This window comes from Anomaloglossus baeobatrachus, chromosome 3 (assembly GCF_048569485.1).
Source record: "Anomaloglossus baeobatrachus isolate aAnoBae1 chromosome 3, aAnoBae1.hap1, whole genome shotgun sequence".
Lineage (NCBI taxonomy): Eukaryota > Metazoa > Chordata > Amphibia > Anura > Aromobatidae > Anomaloglossus > Anomaloglossus baeobatrachus.
Genome location: NC_134355.1, coordinates 171,225,823 through 171,240,546, shown reverse-complemented (window position 1 = coordinate 171,240,546; position 14,724 = coordinate 171,225,823). Strand labels below are relative to the sequence as shown.

Below are 14,724 nucleotides of genomic sequence, written 5' to 3'. Positions count from 1 at the left end.
CACCAGGGCAATGGGAAGAGCTGGTAAGCGCTGGGCTTGTTGCATCTAATGGATGCGACAACTCTGGGCGGCTGGAGGCTGATATTTTTAGGCTGGGTCTCCCCAGCCTGACAATACCAGCCCCCAGCTGGCTTCATCTTGGCTGGGTATAAAAATTGGGGGAACTGCACGTCTGTTTTAAATTATTTAAAATTTTAAAAAGACGCATACGGTTCCTCTTCTTTTGATACACATCCAAGATAAGCGCAGGACTTGGTCGGCAACCTGTAGCTATGGACTTTATGCTGGTTATCAGAATACGGGTGGACCCTACGCCAATTGTGGTTGTTGTGTTTTTTTTTTTTTTAATACCTCTCCACTGACCCGCATACAGCGCCTGTCAGTGATTGCAGGCAGACACTGTCACAGGCTGGGGGCACATCTGATTGCAACCAATCACAGACTGGTGGGAGGGGAAAGCAGGGAAAGCCGTGTCTATGCAATGAGATAATACGCCGCACAGGAAGTGATTGCGTGACCTGGAAGCAGTGTGCCGCCTTGACACTGAGTCTTAGTAAGTATGAAGCGCTCGCTTCATTCGTTTTCTTTATTTTTCCTTTATTTTTATTTTTTTAATTTTCAGAGTGCTGAATCCGGATAAAACACCCAGAATCCCAGGCCCGACACCCGGGCATCTTTGAAACCGCGCGGATCCGGACTATTACAGTCCGGCTCTGCCCAGCCCTATTAAAGAGGTTATCCACTACTTCTACATTGATGACCTGTCTTTAGAATAGGTCATTAATGTCTGGCCGGGATCCAACATCTTGCACTCCTGCCCGACCAGCGGTTCCCGGTCCAGGCGATGGTAGAAGCAGCCAGAAATGCTACATTTTGGAGCTGCACCTTCAACTGATAGCAGCCGGGTACTTCACATGTCTCCTATTCAAATCAATAGGGTTTTGGATGTACAGTACGCAGCCGCTGCTGCTATCAGAAGATGGGGCAGCTCCGGAACCGAGCATTCCTGGCCACCTGCAGCAGTCTTTGGCACTGAGAACAGCTGATCGGCGGGGGTGTCAGAGCACGGCTGATCAGACATTGGTGACCTATCCTAATAATAGGTCATCAACGTAAAAATGAACAACCTCTTTTAAGCTTTGTTCCGGTAGCAGGTATTTTTTTTTTACTGGGAAGAAGTCTAGGAGACATGAAGTCCTGTGTTAATTTGCTTCCAGATTCTCAACATTATTAAAATACTTGATCTTTATGTGCTTGTGCTGGCTGTCATCTATTCTTCAGTAATCAAGCAGTAGAGGTGTGCCGCCCCCACGTCAGAAGCAGCTGGGCTGCTCTGATCCGGATCCGCAGTGGCTCGAGGGGTCTCCGGACCCGGGGGTCGCGCAGACAATCAAAAGGGGTGTATATGTGCGGGGATTGCTGTGATACTTCATGACGCCATGTGTGGTAAGATGTAGTACCACCGCTGCCGTTGGAGAGCACCCGGGGTCGATGGAGTGGCAGCTGGTTGTTTAACCCCTCCGTGGGTAAGGGTGGATGCCCCGGGGATCAGTGTCCAGGACATGGGGAGTGATGTAGGCCAGAGGTGGCGCGCTGGGCCGTACCGGGGAATGTTGGTGTACTCCCTGTTGAATAATTGCACACAAGTCTGTTGGTAAACCAAAGTGTCAGTGGCCAGCTGCCGCGTCCGGGTGTACTTGGGTCCCACACCCGGCTGGTGTACCAATGTCCCTTCCTCTGGCACTCTGTAATTTTCTCAATTCTGGACGACTCCGTATGGAACAGGTAAGTCCACTCCCGGTGCTGTTGTGGTTGGGAGTCGTGCCCGCGAAAACTGACCCTTGGGATCTCAGTGGGTGTTTGCGGATACCCTATCCCCCGCGGTAGAGCGAAACGGCAGCCCATCTGGGCTAACACTTCTGGAACAACGTCTGGAACTTTGCTCCCGGCCTGGTTAATTAGAGAAGGGGCTTGCAACCGTCTTCTAACTAGGGTCCAGGTACCCCGCCTGTGCACAGTTTCCGGACCGGATCTCTACTCTCTGTACCGGCGGGCTCCAACCCTGACCCGGTCCACTTTGGATTTCCTGCGACCAGACTCTCGTCGCCTTTGGACACGGTCCACTGCTTGCCACCTAGACAGGGGACCAGGGCCACTACCCTGGCTACCTTCCACTAGGCACAGCCTTGACCTCCACAGTCTGTCACTGTCACAGACTCAGCTTCAACTCCAGACTGAACTCCAACCTCCAACTTCAACTCCAAACTTTGACTACTACTCAAAAACTCCCTTGTTCCCGCCCCCGGATCCTCAAGACCCCTAGGTGGGCGCTTCCAATCCGCCTGGTCCTGCCCACTGGTGTGTCCTTCTTACCCTGAGGGGGGTGGCTAGGATTTTGTGGCAGATGGTACCTAGTGTGGGAAGGTGTTATGTTGGGTGAATGTCTTTCTGTGACCACCTGGCGGCGCCAGGGCGTCACAGAGGCATATATGCAGATTGACAGATGTATCAGTAGCTGGCCTTAACTAGTAAACAATAATCCCATACATTGGAAGGGAATTTGTGTTGCAGAGCAACAGACAATGACTGTTTAGCTGTGTCCATACTAAGAACACCAGTAATAAAGCTCCTATTTTGGATTCTTTTTTATATTCTCCAAGATTTCCATTTACAAATATATTTAGAAATTTTATTTAAGAAAGCAGCATAGTCCTCTAAATGTTTTATATAAATTTCTGAATTTTCTAGTATTTGGTAGGTCTTTCTTTTTCTTTTATTGTTTGGACTTTAGTTGTTTGTAGACTATATTAGCACGATAGGAGAGCATTCCGAGGAGCTAATCTTCATATTATTGAATGTTTTTGCTTTTCTCCTCCTTAATCTGTGTAAATTCTCCATGGTTGCAGGTCAAGTGACTATGGAGGGAAGTCATTCATGCTTGTTCTTCTTTAGCCTTCTAGTAGTTTCTGCAAGGGATCTATGTGTATTTTACAGCAATATGAACCTTTATTCCATAATGTACCAGTACAGTAGGCATAGCATTTCTCTGAGCACTGTGGGACTTATACTTTACCAGGTATAAGTGATTCAGACCAGATGAATTTGCTGACCGTCTGTGTGGGGGTCTCCTCACTCTCCCCTAAAAGACCATTTCAAGGAACAATTTCAACACCCCTTTCCATTTTGTTCTTAAGGAAGACAAGCTGTCAACAAGGTGTCTGGCAGCAGCTTACTTCCCCTCCCTGAAGACAATCCATGGATGCTTGGCTGAACCACGCATTGGAAGAGTAGCTGTCAGTCAACCTAGCAATCTGACAACTGTTTAAAGTCTCGGCCAGCTTTTTATGTTATACACCATGCCATTGCTCTGAAAAGGGTGTCCATTGTTTTATATAATTTATTTCATCAATTTATTCCATTGTGATACTGAATGCCCCGTCCACACGCCTTGCCTTTGATCTTGAGGAGCCATATTCTCCTGTTACATTAGACTCCTGACGGATAAACTTGTCTTGGGTCCTCATGAGTAAAATGTATCGGTGCGTTACACTAAGATAATCTGGTTAGGAGCATTTGTAGAAATACTAATACTTGTTCCTGATTATCTGGAGATGTAAACATGCCGGCAATCTCTCAACAAATGAGTCCAATACTTGTTCATTGCCAGCAAAAAGAAAAAAATCAATCATCTTCAGCAAATCGCCCTGTGTAAGTGGGGGACGTGCAACTGATTAATAATATGTGGCCAAAGATGATCATATTCCTGATTGTTCTGTCCTCATCATTGTTCCTGTGTAAAAAGGCAGGTAAAGAAGTGTCAACGACTCATAAATAGTTTATTGGTGCCCATTGATTTCCTGATATTAGCCCTTGTATATGTGCCATAAGATTTTAAAACTAAAACCTAATGCACCAGTGAAAAAAGAGGATAAACAAACCGGTCCCTTTTTAAAAGGGTGTTTATCAAGTTTAATAATAATAACTTATCCATAAGATAGGGAATAACTTACAGATTGCTGGGGATTCAACCGCCGTGGCCCCAACCGATCATGAGAACCGCGGTTCTCTGGCTGAATGGAGCAGAGGTCGATCATGTGCACTACTGCGCCATTCATTCTTAAGAGATTGCCGAGTGCATCTCTTGGCTGAGCTCCGGCGTTCTTATGAGAATGAATGGGGAGTGCATGAGATTGCCTTCTGCTCCATTCAGCTGGAGCTCTTCAAAGCCCAGGTTCTCAGGTTTCCACTGCCGTGGCCCTACTGATCCAAACTCCTATCCAAACGATAGGGGATTTGCAGATCTCTAGTTTGGTAGTTGAGGGTAAATATGGCTACGTAGATAAATATATGCAGTTTTCCATTTGACCATGATTATAACGTGTAGACGGCTATAAGCCAAAGTAGATAATAATTTTTTATATTTTTAACTTTTTCTTATCACAGGGAACCCCTGAATTTATTAAGTATGATGAATGTGTGCATTACTTTGAGTGGAGAACATTCACTGCTTGCAAGAAGAATAAATTTAAGCCAATTAAAGAGGTAAGTGGATTTTGTTTGCATGCGTTTCAGACACCATTTGTCTTTTTTATTTTCCCTCTTTTTTTTTTTTTATTTGTATAATTAGTGTTGGGGCCTGTGCCCACGATCAGTGTTTCAGTTTAGGACTCGGCGTGTTTTTGTTGCTTCCAAAACACTGCATTGTACAGTACAAGCACAGTGGATGGATTTATAGACATCTCCCTACTGTGCTTCTCTTTAGCCCTGGGTAAACTGACCTGACCTGCAGAAAGTCAATATATTCTTGTGGAGACATGAGTGTTCTGAGCGGGAGAACACAGCAAAAATCCGCTGTGGGCACGGACGCTGCGTTCTCCCGCACAGGACACTAGTGTCTCCGGAAGAGAAATTACTCTGCGTTGAGAACACAAGGAAACCTGACCGGGGGCACGTACCATAAGGGTATGATCACACATTGTGTTTTTCCTGTCTCAGTAAAATGAATGAGCTTTCTGACATTTTTATGCACATGCTACTGTATTTATTTATTTTTGCAATTCTTTCAGCATTTTGTAACTCATTTAAATAAATGTGGAAATTTTTTTAAAACTAGACTTTTTTTTTTTTCTTTTATGCAACTTTTTTTTCCTGCCAAGAGACTCTTTTGGTGCAGTATTGTGTGCAGCAGATGCTTAATCTGTGCACATTATGCAGTGATGGTGAGATACGTAATGACAATTGTACCTGTGGTTCAAAGTTATAGGCAAACAATTTGCTTTGAAGTGGTACGTGAAGTTCCTTCCTTATTGTTTCATATGATGCAGTCAGCAGATGTTGTCCTGTTTTTCCGGTTTTCTCTCTTCCTTGTGGCCATTTTGGGTTTTCACCGGCATAAAAAAAAGCATGCCTGACCGTCATGATCTTTCACTTGTTCTTTTTTTTTAAACATAATTGTACATACATGTAGCCACTGTTAGATTAAACTAAAATGAATCAAATGAATTCAATAGTAAAGGGCCGTTGAAGGTTGGCATAATTTTAGCTCTGCCTCCCCTTCTCCCGGCAGCGCGGTCTTCTCATTCTTGGAGTAGGTACTGTAAGGCTATGTGCCCACGCTGCGGAAAATGCGCGGATTTTGCCGTGGATTTCCCGAAAATCTGCAGCTCAGGCACTTCCCAGCCATTTCTATGGCATTTTGGAAATGCTGTGCCCACGCTGCGGATTTTTCCGCAGCGGATTTCGTGCGGATTTTGATCCGTAAAAATCTGCAACATGTCAATTATTGTTGCGGATTTTCATCCGGATTTTGGCTTTAAAATTGGGGGAAAAAAAAAAAAATCCGCACCAAAATCCACGGCAATTCCGCGGTAAATCCGCGGCAAATCCGCACCTTTGAAAAGGTGCGGATTTTGCGGGAAAGCTGCAGATTTTGATGCAGAAAAATCCGCAGCTACATTCTCCCGTGGACACATAGCCTAAGGCCATGTACCCACGCTGCAGAAAATGCGCGGATTTTGCCGCTGATTTCTCGCGGAAAAGCCACGGATTTTCCAGAAATCTGCAGCACAGCTACTCCCCAGCCATTTCTAAGGCATTTGGGAAATGCTGTGCCCACGCTGCGGATTTTTCCGCAGCAGAAATCGTACGGATTTTCGTGCGGAAAAATCTGCAGAATGTGAATTATTGTTGCGGATTTTCGTGTAGATTTTGCCTATTCAATTGAATTAAAAAAAAATCACAAAATCCGCGTCAAATCCGCATCAAATCAGCACCTATGAAAAGGTGCGGATTCCGGAGGAAAGCTGCGGCTTTTGATGCAGAAAAATCCGCAGATACAGAGTCCCGTGGGCACATAGCCTAAAAGGTGTTCTGTGTGTCTGACCAATCCTAAAAAAGTCAGTATGATAAGAAATCTACTCCTGCTATAAGCTGCCGTAGATTTGTGATATAATTTACTCACTTTTTGGGGTAGATTATAGTACATTTGATAGTGTATATATACTAAGTTCTACTAAGTCCAAACCACAAAAAGAAAATAGTGATAGTATTCAAAATTTTATTCAACTTTAAAAAAAAAAACAAATAAAAAAAAACCCCAACACAACCCCCCCCCCAGGGCTTTAATTTTAGGCAAAATTGTGCAGCCCCACCTAGAGTATACAAGACTTGGTGTTTATAAACTTTGCTTTACCTCAATAAGGAGAGTTAACGATTATTCAAATGTATGTGCCAAAAGGACAACCTTCTATGTCAGGCTAATGGTAGTCCATTGCAGCATTTAACCCTTTTGTCATAAGAATTTCTGGTCTAAAGATGCTGTGACCCTATCCATTACTTGCAACACCCACCCAAAAAAAAACATGAATACCTGGCATTGTATGAGATTCATATTTGTGAGAAGGGGTAAGGATTGGGCCTCTGGAAGTGTAATATTCCCAGTAGGTGAAATGTGGGTGGCTTATGGGCTCATCAGCAGCTGGGGACATGAAGCTGATGTACATGGCCAGCCATTACCCAAGTGGACATTAATGTTCTTTGTACACATTTTAGGCTCCGTTCTCATCTGCAGTGCATTCTTTTTTTTTTTCTCCTATGTTTTGCTGGGACCCCAACAGAGCCTGATGAACACTGTTGATCCATATGAATGTGTGTCTTCATAAGTGTGTCTGTGTATGTGTGTATATATATATATATATGTATATATGTAGAAAGCTATGTATGCATGCCTGTGCATATACAGTGATATAGAGATATAGATATATATCTATATCTCTATCACTGTATATGCACAGGCACGCATGCATGCATACATACATACCTTTCTATTATTAAATAATATATATATATATATATATATATATATATATATATATATATATATATATATATATATATATATATATATATATATATATATAACATATATGTATTTATTTATTATTATTATAAAGAAAAGAAAGGCATGCCTATGTCTGGGATGGAGAATTGGCAGGATAGATATAAGGCCGCTTTACATGCTGCGACATCGCTCAAGTGATCTCGTTGGGGTCACGGAATTTGTGACGCACATCTGGCCGCTTTAGCGATGTCGTTGCGTGTGACACCTATGAGCGATTTTTGAATCGTCACAAAAACGTTCAAAATCGCTCATCAGTGACATCACCCCCTATTCTCGATTATCGCTGCTGCAACTAGCGATGTAGTTCCTCGTTGCTACAGCAGCACACATCGCTATGTGTGATACCGCAGGAACGAGGAACCTCACCTTATCTGCGTTTGCCCGCAATAAGGAAGGAAGGATGTGGGCGGGATGATCGTCCCGCTCATCTCCGCCCCTCAGCTTCTATTGGGCGGCGGTTCAGTGACGCTGCTGTGACGCTGAACGAACTGCCTCCTTAGAAAGGAGGCGGTTTGCCGGTCACAGCGACGTCGCTAGGCAGGTAAGTAGTGCGATGGGTCCGCGCGATGTTGTGCGCCACGGGCAGTGATTTGCCCGTGTCGCACAACCGATGGGGGCAGGTACGCACGCTAGCGATATCTGTCACGATATCGCAGCATGTAAAGCGGCCTATAGTCATGGTTTGTGCTCATGCAAAAGCTTTTCCTTCTGTTATAAACATCCCTTTGAGCAGTATGTGGGTCATTATTCGGCCTGGTGTAACTGAATGTATGACTGCACTGAACAACTGGAATCAATTAAAATGTGCTTGTTGTATCGTTAGAACCATAGTTTGACACACAAATGTTATTTAACACTAGAACTACTGAGGTAGTCATTTTGACTACTTTGCACCATGTATTTCTATATAGGTGTCACGAGTCCAGTAGTTCTAGTGTTAAAAGGCTGTACCTGCTTCTGTAAAATGTGTATTGCTCAGTGAGTTATAAAATATATGATTATATCAGTCTGTATGGTAAATAAATATTCCCATTCTTTGTTTGGACAGGTCCCGTGCTATGTCTTTGACTCTGATTACAAGAAACATGACTTGAATCCACTTATAAAGACATCCGGTGGACACTTGGTGAATGACTGGGATCCCAACTCAGACTTGTACATTAATATTTGTCGAACTATCGGTACGTATTTATCCTTTTTTATTTGTTGTTGCTGTTATATTATTTTACCTGTTGCTTGTAACTTGAACACTTACCCTCTTACATAGTTACATAGGTTGAAAAAAAACCTAGGTTCATCAAAATCGCCCTTCCTCCACCAATTATACATTGTTTTATTAAATCATTTATAACCGACAATGTTTTGTGCACTGAGGAAATCATCCAGCCCTTTTTTTTTTTTTTTTAAAGGTGTTATAGTGTCTGCCATTACTACCTCTTGTGGTAGGGCGTTCCACAGTCTGACTGCTCTAACTGTAAAGAACCCTTTCCTATTTAGCTGCTGGAATCGCTTTTCTTCCACCCGCTGTGAATGCCCCCTGATCCTTGTCTTTGGAAGGAATAAGTCATGTGCCAGTCCTTTATATTGACCACACATGTATTTATACATAGAAATGAGATCTCCTCTAAGACGTCATTTTTCTAAGTTAAGCAATCCCAACTTTTCCAACCTCTCATCATATGGGAGGCCTTCAATTACTTGTAATAATCTAGTTACCCGCCATTTCTTAACCCAGCAATACCAAAATGTGTATTTTTATTTATTTATTTTTTTTAAATTGTTACTTTCATTGGGGCAAAAGGGGAGTGATTTGAACATTTGTGAGATTGTTTTTGTAAAACGTTTTTTTTTTTTCTTTTCAATTTTCACTATTTATTGTTTTTACTAGTACTCTTAGGGGACTTTTAAGCTGCGATACTCTGATCGCTTATGCTGTATGCCTATCTGTGAATGTTGGCTATCACAGGAGCTATGTTATGACAGTGAAAGGGGTCATGAGTTGACACTCGGCTGTCAAGACAGCTCATCGGCAACTCGTGATCATGTCACGGGGGCCGCCGATGGGGACGTGGAATGACGCGTACCCTGTCAGTGCACATTTTTGCTAGTAAACATGCTATAAGGGTTTAAAAACAAAAATCAACTTTGTCTCTCTTATCTGTGTGTGTGTGTGTGTGTGTGTGTTATTGTCAACTTATAGCTGAATTTTCCTGTGATTTAATATATTAGATGGCTATAAACACAAGTGCGCTTGAGGCCGACACGGCCCCTGCCGTGATTGACACATCAAAGTCAATTTACAATCTCTATTGAGAGCTGGTGTGGGTGAGGCAGCTCCCCAGCTCAGTTACATGCTTAAAGCTCAATTTTTCGATAATGTGAGAATGGCTGCATCTAATAATCTATGTGATACACTGTTGGATTCAAAATCTCCTTGCCTATATTATGTTGCTATCTAAGGTAGCAAAAACCTGCTGACAGATTCCCTTTAACTAGTTAACAGGCGCTGGTGGATCGGAGATCCAGCTGCGCCTGTAAGAGGCACATGTCGGCTCGCTGCTCCAAAAGACGTGACACGACCTATGACGTACCTGTGCGTTAAACAGGTGTTTAAATGTTGAGCCCAAAACTGGATCCCATATTATAGATGTGGCCTTACAAGTGATTTATAGTGGGGTAACAATACGTTGGCATCTCGGGACGTGAGCTCTAATCTCTCGTTTTTTTTTTTTTTTTTTTACACCCTAAAAACTTGTTTGCTTTAGCAGCTGCTGCTTGACATTGAGTGCTGCTGCTCAGTTTATTTGTAATAAGAATACCCAAGTCCTTATCCTGTTCTGTAGAACAACGAGACTTAATAGGGGTCATATAATTCGAGGTACCTACCCCTGTGGGTCATGCTCGGTTTGCCCTGTTATGGTTGCCTCAGACATATTGTCTATTTCGGTTTTTCCTCATGAAATTAAGAGCTCATCCTACTTTAATTGTAGGTCCCGAAATCTCGTTTATGCTCTTGTGTGTGGCTGCCCAAAGATTTACGTTGGGCAGACCACACAGGAGCTTAGAAGGAGACTGCAACAACATATTTCAAATATCTCCACTGCAAGGGCAGACCGAGTCAAAGGAAAATTCTTGAGCTCTGTCACGACCCATTTCTTGGATTTTCACCAAGGGAGACCCTCAAGCTTAAGGGTTATCATGGTGGATTCTGTCATCCCGAGTATAAGAGGGGGGGATATTGGTAAGACCCTTTTGTGTTGTGAATCAAAATGGATCTATAACCTTCAGAGTTTGTCCCCACATGGCATAAATGAGGAACTACTATTCACGGGCATCTATAGGAATATTTGAATCCTTTTCTTTTTTTTATGGTTTAGGCTTTTAGGTCAAGATGATGTCTGAACACGTTCCCAAGATAGCCAAGAGTTATATATAAGACTGCTATATGTATAGTTTGTTTTTTGTTTTATAAGTCTCTGTATCTTTTGATATGTGCTTTCTTGCTAAATTATGAATACCAATTCCCCTTTAGGCTAGGTTCGCACACTGCGTCTTTTTGACGCTGCATTTTTGTGCGTTTTTGGCTGCTAAAAACGCACAAAAACGCACCTGCGTCGAAAAAACGCATAAAAAAAACGCATGCGTTTTTGCCGCGATTTGGTGCGTTTTTGGCTGCGTTTTGCTGCGTTTTTGATCTCTGCGTTTTGCTGCGTTTTTCCAATGCATTGCATGGGGGGAAAACGCAGGAAAGAACTGACATGTCCATTTTTTTTTTTTAACTCAAAAACGCAGGTAAAAAAAACAGATGTGTGCGGACAGCAAAAATGAAAACTCATAGACTTTGCTGGGGAAGCAAAGTCCTGCAGTTTTGAGGCCAAAAACGCACCCAAAAAACGTGCAAAAACGCCGCGAAAAACGCACTGTGCGCACATAGCCTTATGGTGCCACTTAAAATAACTCAGCTTTAATGGCAATTTGTAATTCCATCTTGGTCAATATTTACAAACAAATCCTTAACGGTCATGTGTATCAATAACCATAAGTAATTTGTCAGATCTTTGTGATGGGACCATTGTATGAGGTCATGGTCAATTTAAAATAACCATATATGGGTCTTGTACCAATATACAAGTATGGTTATATACATAGGTCTTTTATCCTTTGTTCAATTATTTTGAGCATATCAATCTGAGTGCTATCATTTTAGGAATAAATATAAATCTTATCTTTTTGAACTATTTTTTCTTTACCTATTATATCGGTCCTTTGTGATTGTACCTCTACTTTAACAGGCGCACGGTATGTATTTTTGCAAACTTAAGTTGGTTATATATTGCAATATATACGTGCGTTTTGTTTATACATTTCATGTATCCACTAATAACTCCGTTTGCATCATTCTGTTTGTTCAGGATACTGTTCTATAATGATCACACGTGATATGAGAGTCGTTTGGGCTGAACCTGGGATATAAGCAATCTGCGCACGTATAATGAGCGCATACAATACACTATAAACGCATCTTGGTTTTGGGATAAGTACGCAAAGCGTGCACACATGCGCATTATACACTTATGGGAATCCTCTGTGACGTCGCTTGGCGTTTGCGCAGCAGCTGAACCACCAACTCAATATATATATATATATAGATAGATATAGATATAGATAGATATATATATATATATATATATATATATATATATATATATATATATATATATATATATATATATATATATATATATATATATATATATATATATATATATATATATATATATATATATATATATATATAATTTCATTATATTATTGTTCTCTGTTTATTATCTGTTCAAATGGATATTTTGATTACCCAGTCCTGTACTATACTTAGTTGCTTACGTACTGACATTCTGGTGGTCCATATGTGTGTTTTTTAAATGTTTTTAATTGTATGTGTTCACTGTTTAACCCCATTACGACAGCCTTACGGAGATAAACGGCGGCAGAATCAGGTCTGATCTGCCGTTTATAAACGGCGGTCAGAAAAAGGTAAATAGCGCCCCCCAGCGTCAGAAAATCTCCGGGGTTTCAGCTACCGGGGGTAGCTGAGACCCTGGAGATCATGATTCAGGCTGGTTTTTCTAGTCCCCGCTCACGTGATCACAGGTATACACCGTATACCAATGATCATGTTATAGTAAATCACAGCGCCGGTAAAAAAAAATATTTATCTCCCATCTGGCATGATCAAACATGTCAGCTGGGAGATAAATCTCCTCCCCCGGTCCCCTCCGGTCCCCCTGGGTCGCCGATGTGCCCCCCAACCCCCTCCCGAAAATCCAAGATGGCGGCGCGCACAGCAGCGCACTGCCCGCATTTACCCATTTCCTCTGACTTCTGTCGCATGAGCCATCACACATGCGACAGAAAACTCCTCCCCAGGCCCTGCCAGGTCACCCCCTATTCCCCCCGGTGTTCCCCGGTGTCCCCGCGCTGATCCCCCTCCGCCCGCGGCCCCCTCCTCCTTCACAGCAGACGCTGGTCACATGTGCAGAGCGGGCTGACAGCCAGCTTCCTGCTTTGCCTTCAGATACGCTGGCTCACTGCAATGGGGGACACGTTCCCTGAGCGTGCCCCCCATATTCTAGAAGGTCGTGGGACTTCCAAAATGGCTTACAGGAGATTTTTTTTTTCTTTTCAATAAGTTGGTGAAAGAGGGAATGTATTGGGGGAGTGTTTTTTTTTTTTTCAAATTTTTTTTTTTTATTACTGTCAATTAGTTCTGTCTGGTATCGGACGCCGTGACATCACTAATTGCTGGGCTTGATGCCAGGTGACATTACACATCTGGTGTCAACCCCATTTATTACCCCGTTTGCCACCGCACCAGGGCAACGGGATGAGTTGGGGTGAAGCGCCAGGATTGGCACATGTAATGGACGCGCCACTTCTGGGGCGGTTGCGGCCTGCTATTTTTAGGCTGGGAAGAGTCCAATAACCATGGCTCTTCCCAGCCTGAGAATACCAGACCCCAGCTGTCAGCTTCACCTTGGCTGGTGATCTAATTTAGGGGGACCCCACGTTTGTTTGTTTTTTAATTATTATAAAAAAATAAAAAAAAAAACAGCTTGGGGAGCCCTCCAAATTGATCACCAGCCAAGGTGAAGCTGTCAGCTGTGGTTTGCAGGCTACAGCTGTCTGCTTTACCCTAGCTGGCTATAAAAAATAGGGGGGACCCCATGTTGTTTGTTTTTAATTATTTTTTTTTTTGGGGCTAAATACAAGGCTAGGCACCCTTTAGTGCCACATGAAAGTCGCTGAAGGACGCCAGCTTAGAATATGCAGGGGGGTGGGACGTTATATTTATGCTTATGTTTGCCATCTATCCATTCATCCACTGTAGCATTTTAGGCTATGTGCCCACAATCGGGGTTTGCAGCGTTTTGGGCGCAGAGTGTTTTCCCTGCATCCATAACGCTGCGGAGATGAGTGTTCTCTGCAGGTAGAATAGAGCTAAAGTCCACAGCAGCCTGAACCCAAATCGTGGGTATGCGTTCTCCCATGCACAACACTTACATCTCTGCAGGAAGGGTGATATTGTGTACTAGACTCCGTGTCGCTGGATCATGGCCACATAGCCTAACAGTGAGAATATTGTTGCTACAGCAACATTTTTGTGAAGTACCTGTGGAATCAAAATGCTTACTATACTCCTGAATAAAATCCTTGAGGAGTCCAGTTTCCAAAATGGGGTCACTTGTGGGGGGTTGCTAATGTATAGGTACCCAAGGGGCACTGCTAATGTGACATGGTGCGCGCAATTTATTTCTACTTTTCCAAAATTGAAATGGTGCTCCTCCCATTCCAAGCCCTCCCATTTATCCAAACAGATTTTTTGCCATATGTGGGATATCCCTGCGCTCACAAGAAATTGGTTAACAACCTGTGGGGTCCATGTTTTGTTGTTGCCTCTTGAAAAAGTGAGAAATTTGATGCTAAATCAACATTTTTGTGAAAAAAATGAAAATTTTCAATATGGCAATCTAAGCTTATCAAATTCTGTGAAGTGCTCGTGGATTCAAAATGCTCAATATACACCTAGATAAAAGCCTTGAGGTGTCTTGTTTTCAGAATGGGGTCACTTGTGGGGGAGCTCCACTGTTTAGGCACCTTAGGGGCTTTCCAAATGCGACATAGCGTCTACTAATGATTCCAGCCAATTGTGCAGTCATATGGCACTCCTTCCCTTCCGAGCCCTGCTGTGCACCCAAACAGTTGGTTTCCACCACACATAAGGTGTCAGCATACTCAGGAGAAATTGCACAATAAATTTTATGCTG

The 14,724-nt window shown here is 42.8% G+C and overlaps 1 protein-coding gene across 1 annotated transcript in view; it reads left to right on the top strand.

Moving 5' to 3' along the window:
- The window catches only part of IGF2R (insulin like growth factor 2 receptor), a 291,000-nt gene that overhangs the window by 47,005 nt on the left and 229,271 nt on the right, over positions 1-14,724 (top strand). The window contains exons 4-5 of the mRNA XM_075339578.1: positions 4,444-4,542; positions 8,448-8,580. Coding sequence (XP_075195693.1) covers positions 4,444-4,542; positions 8,448-8,580 — 232 coding nt within the window. The remainder of the gene's footprint in view (positions 1-4,443; positions 4,543-8,447; positions 8,581-14,724) is intronic.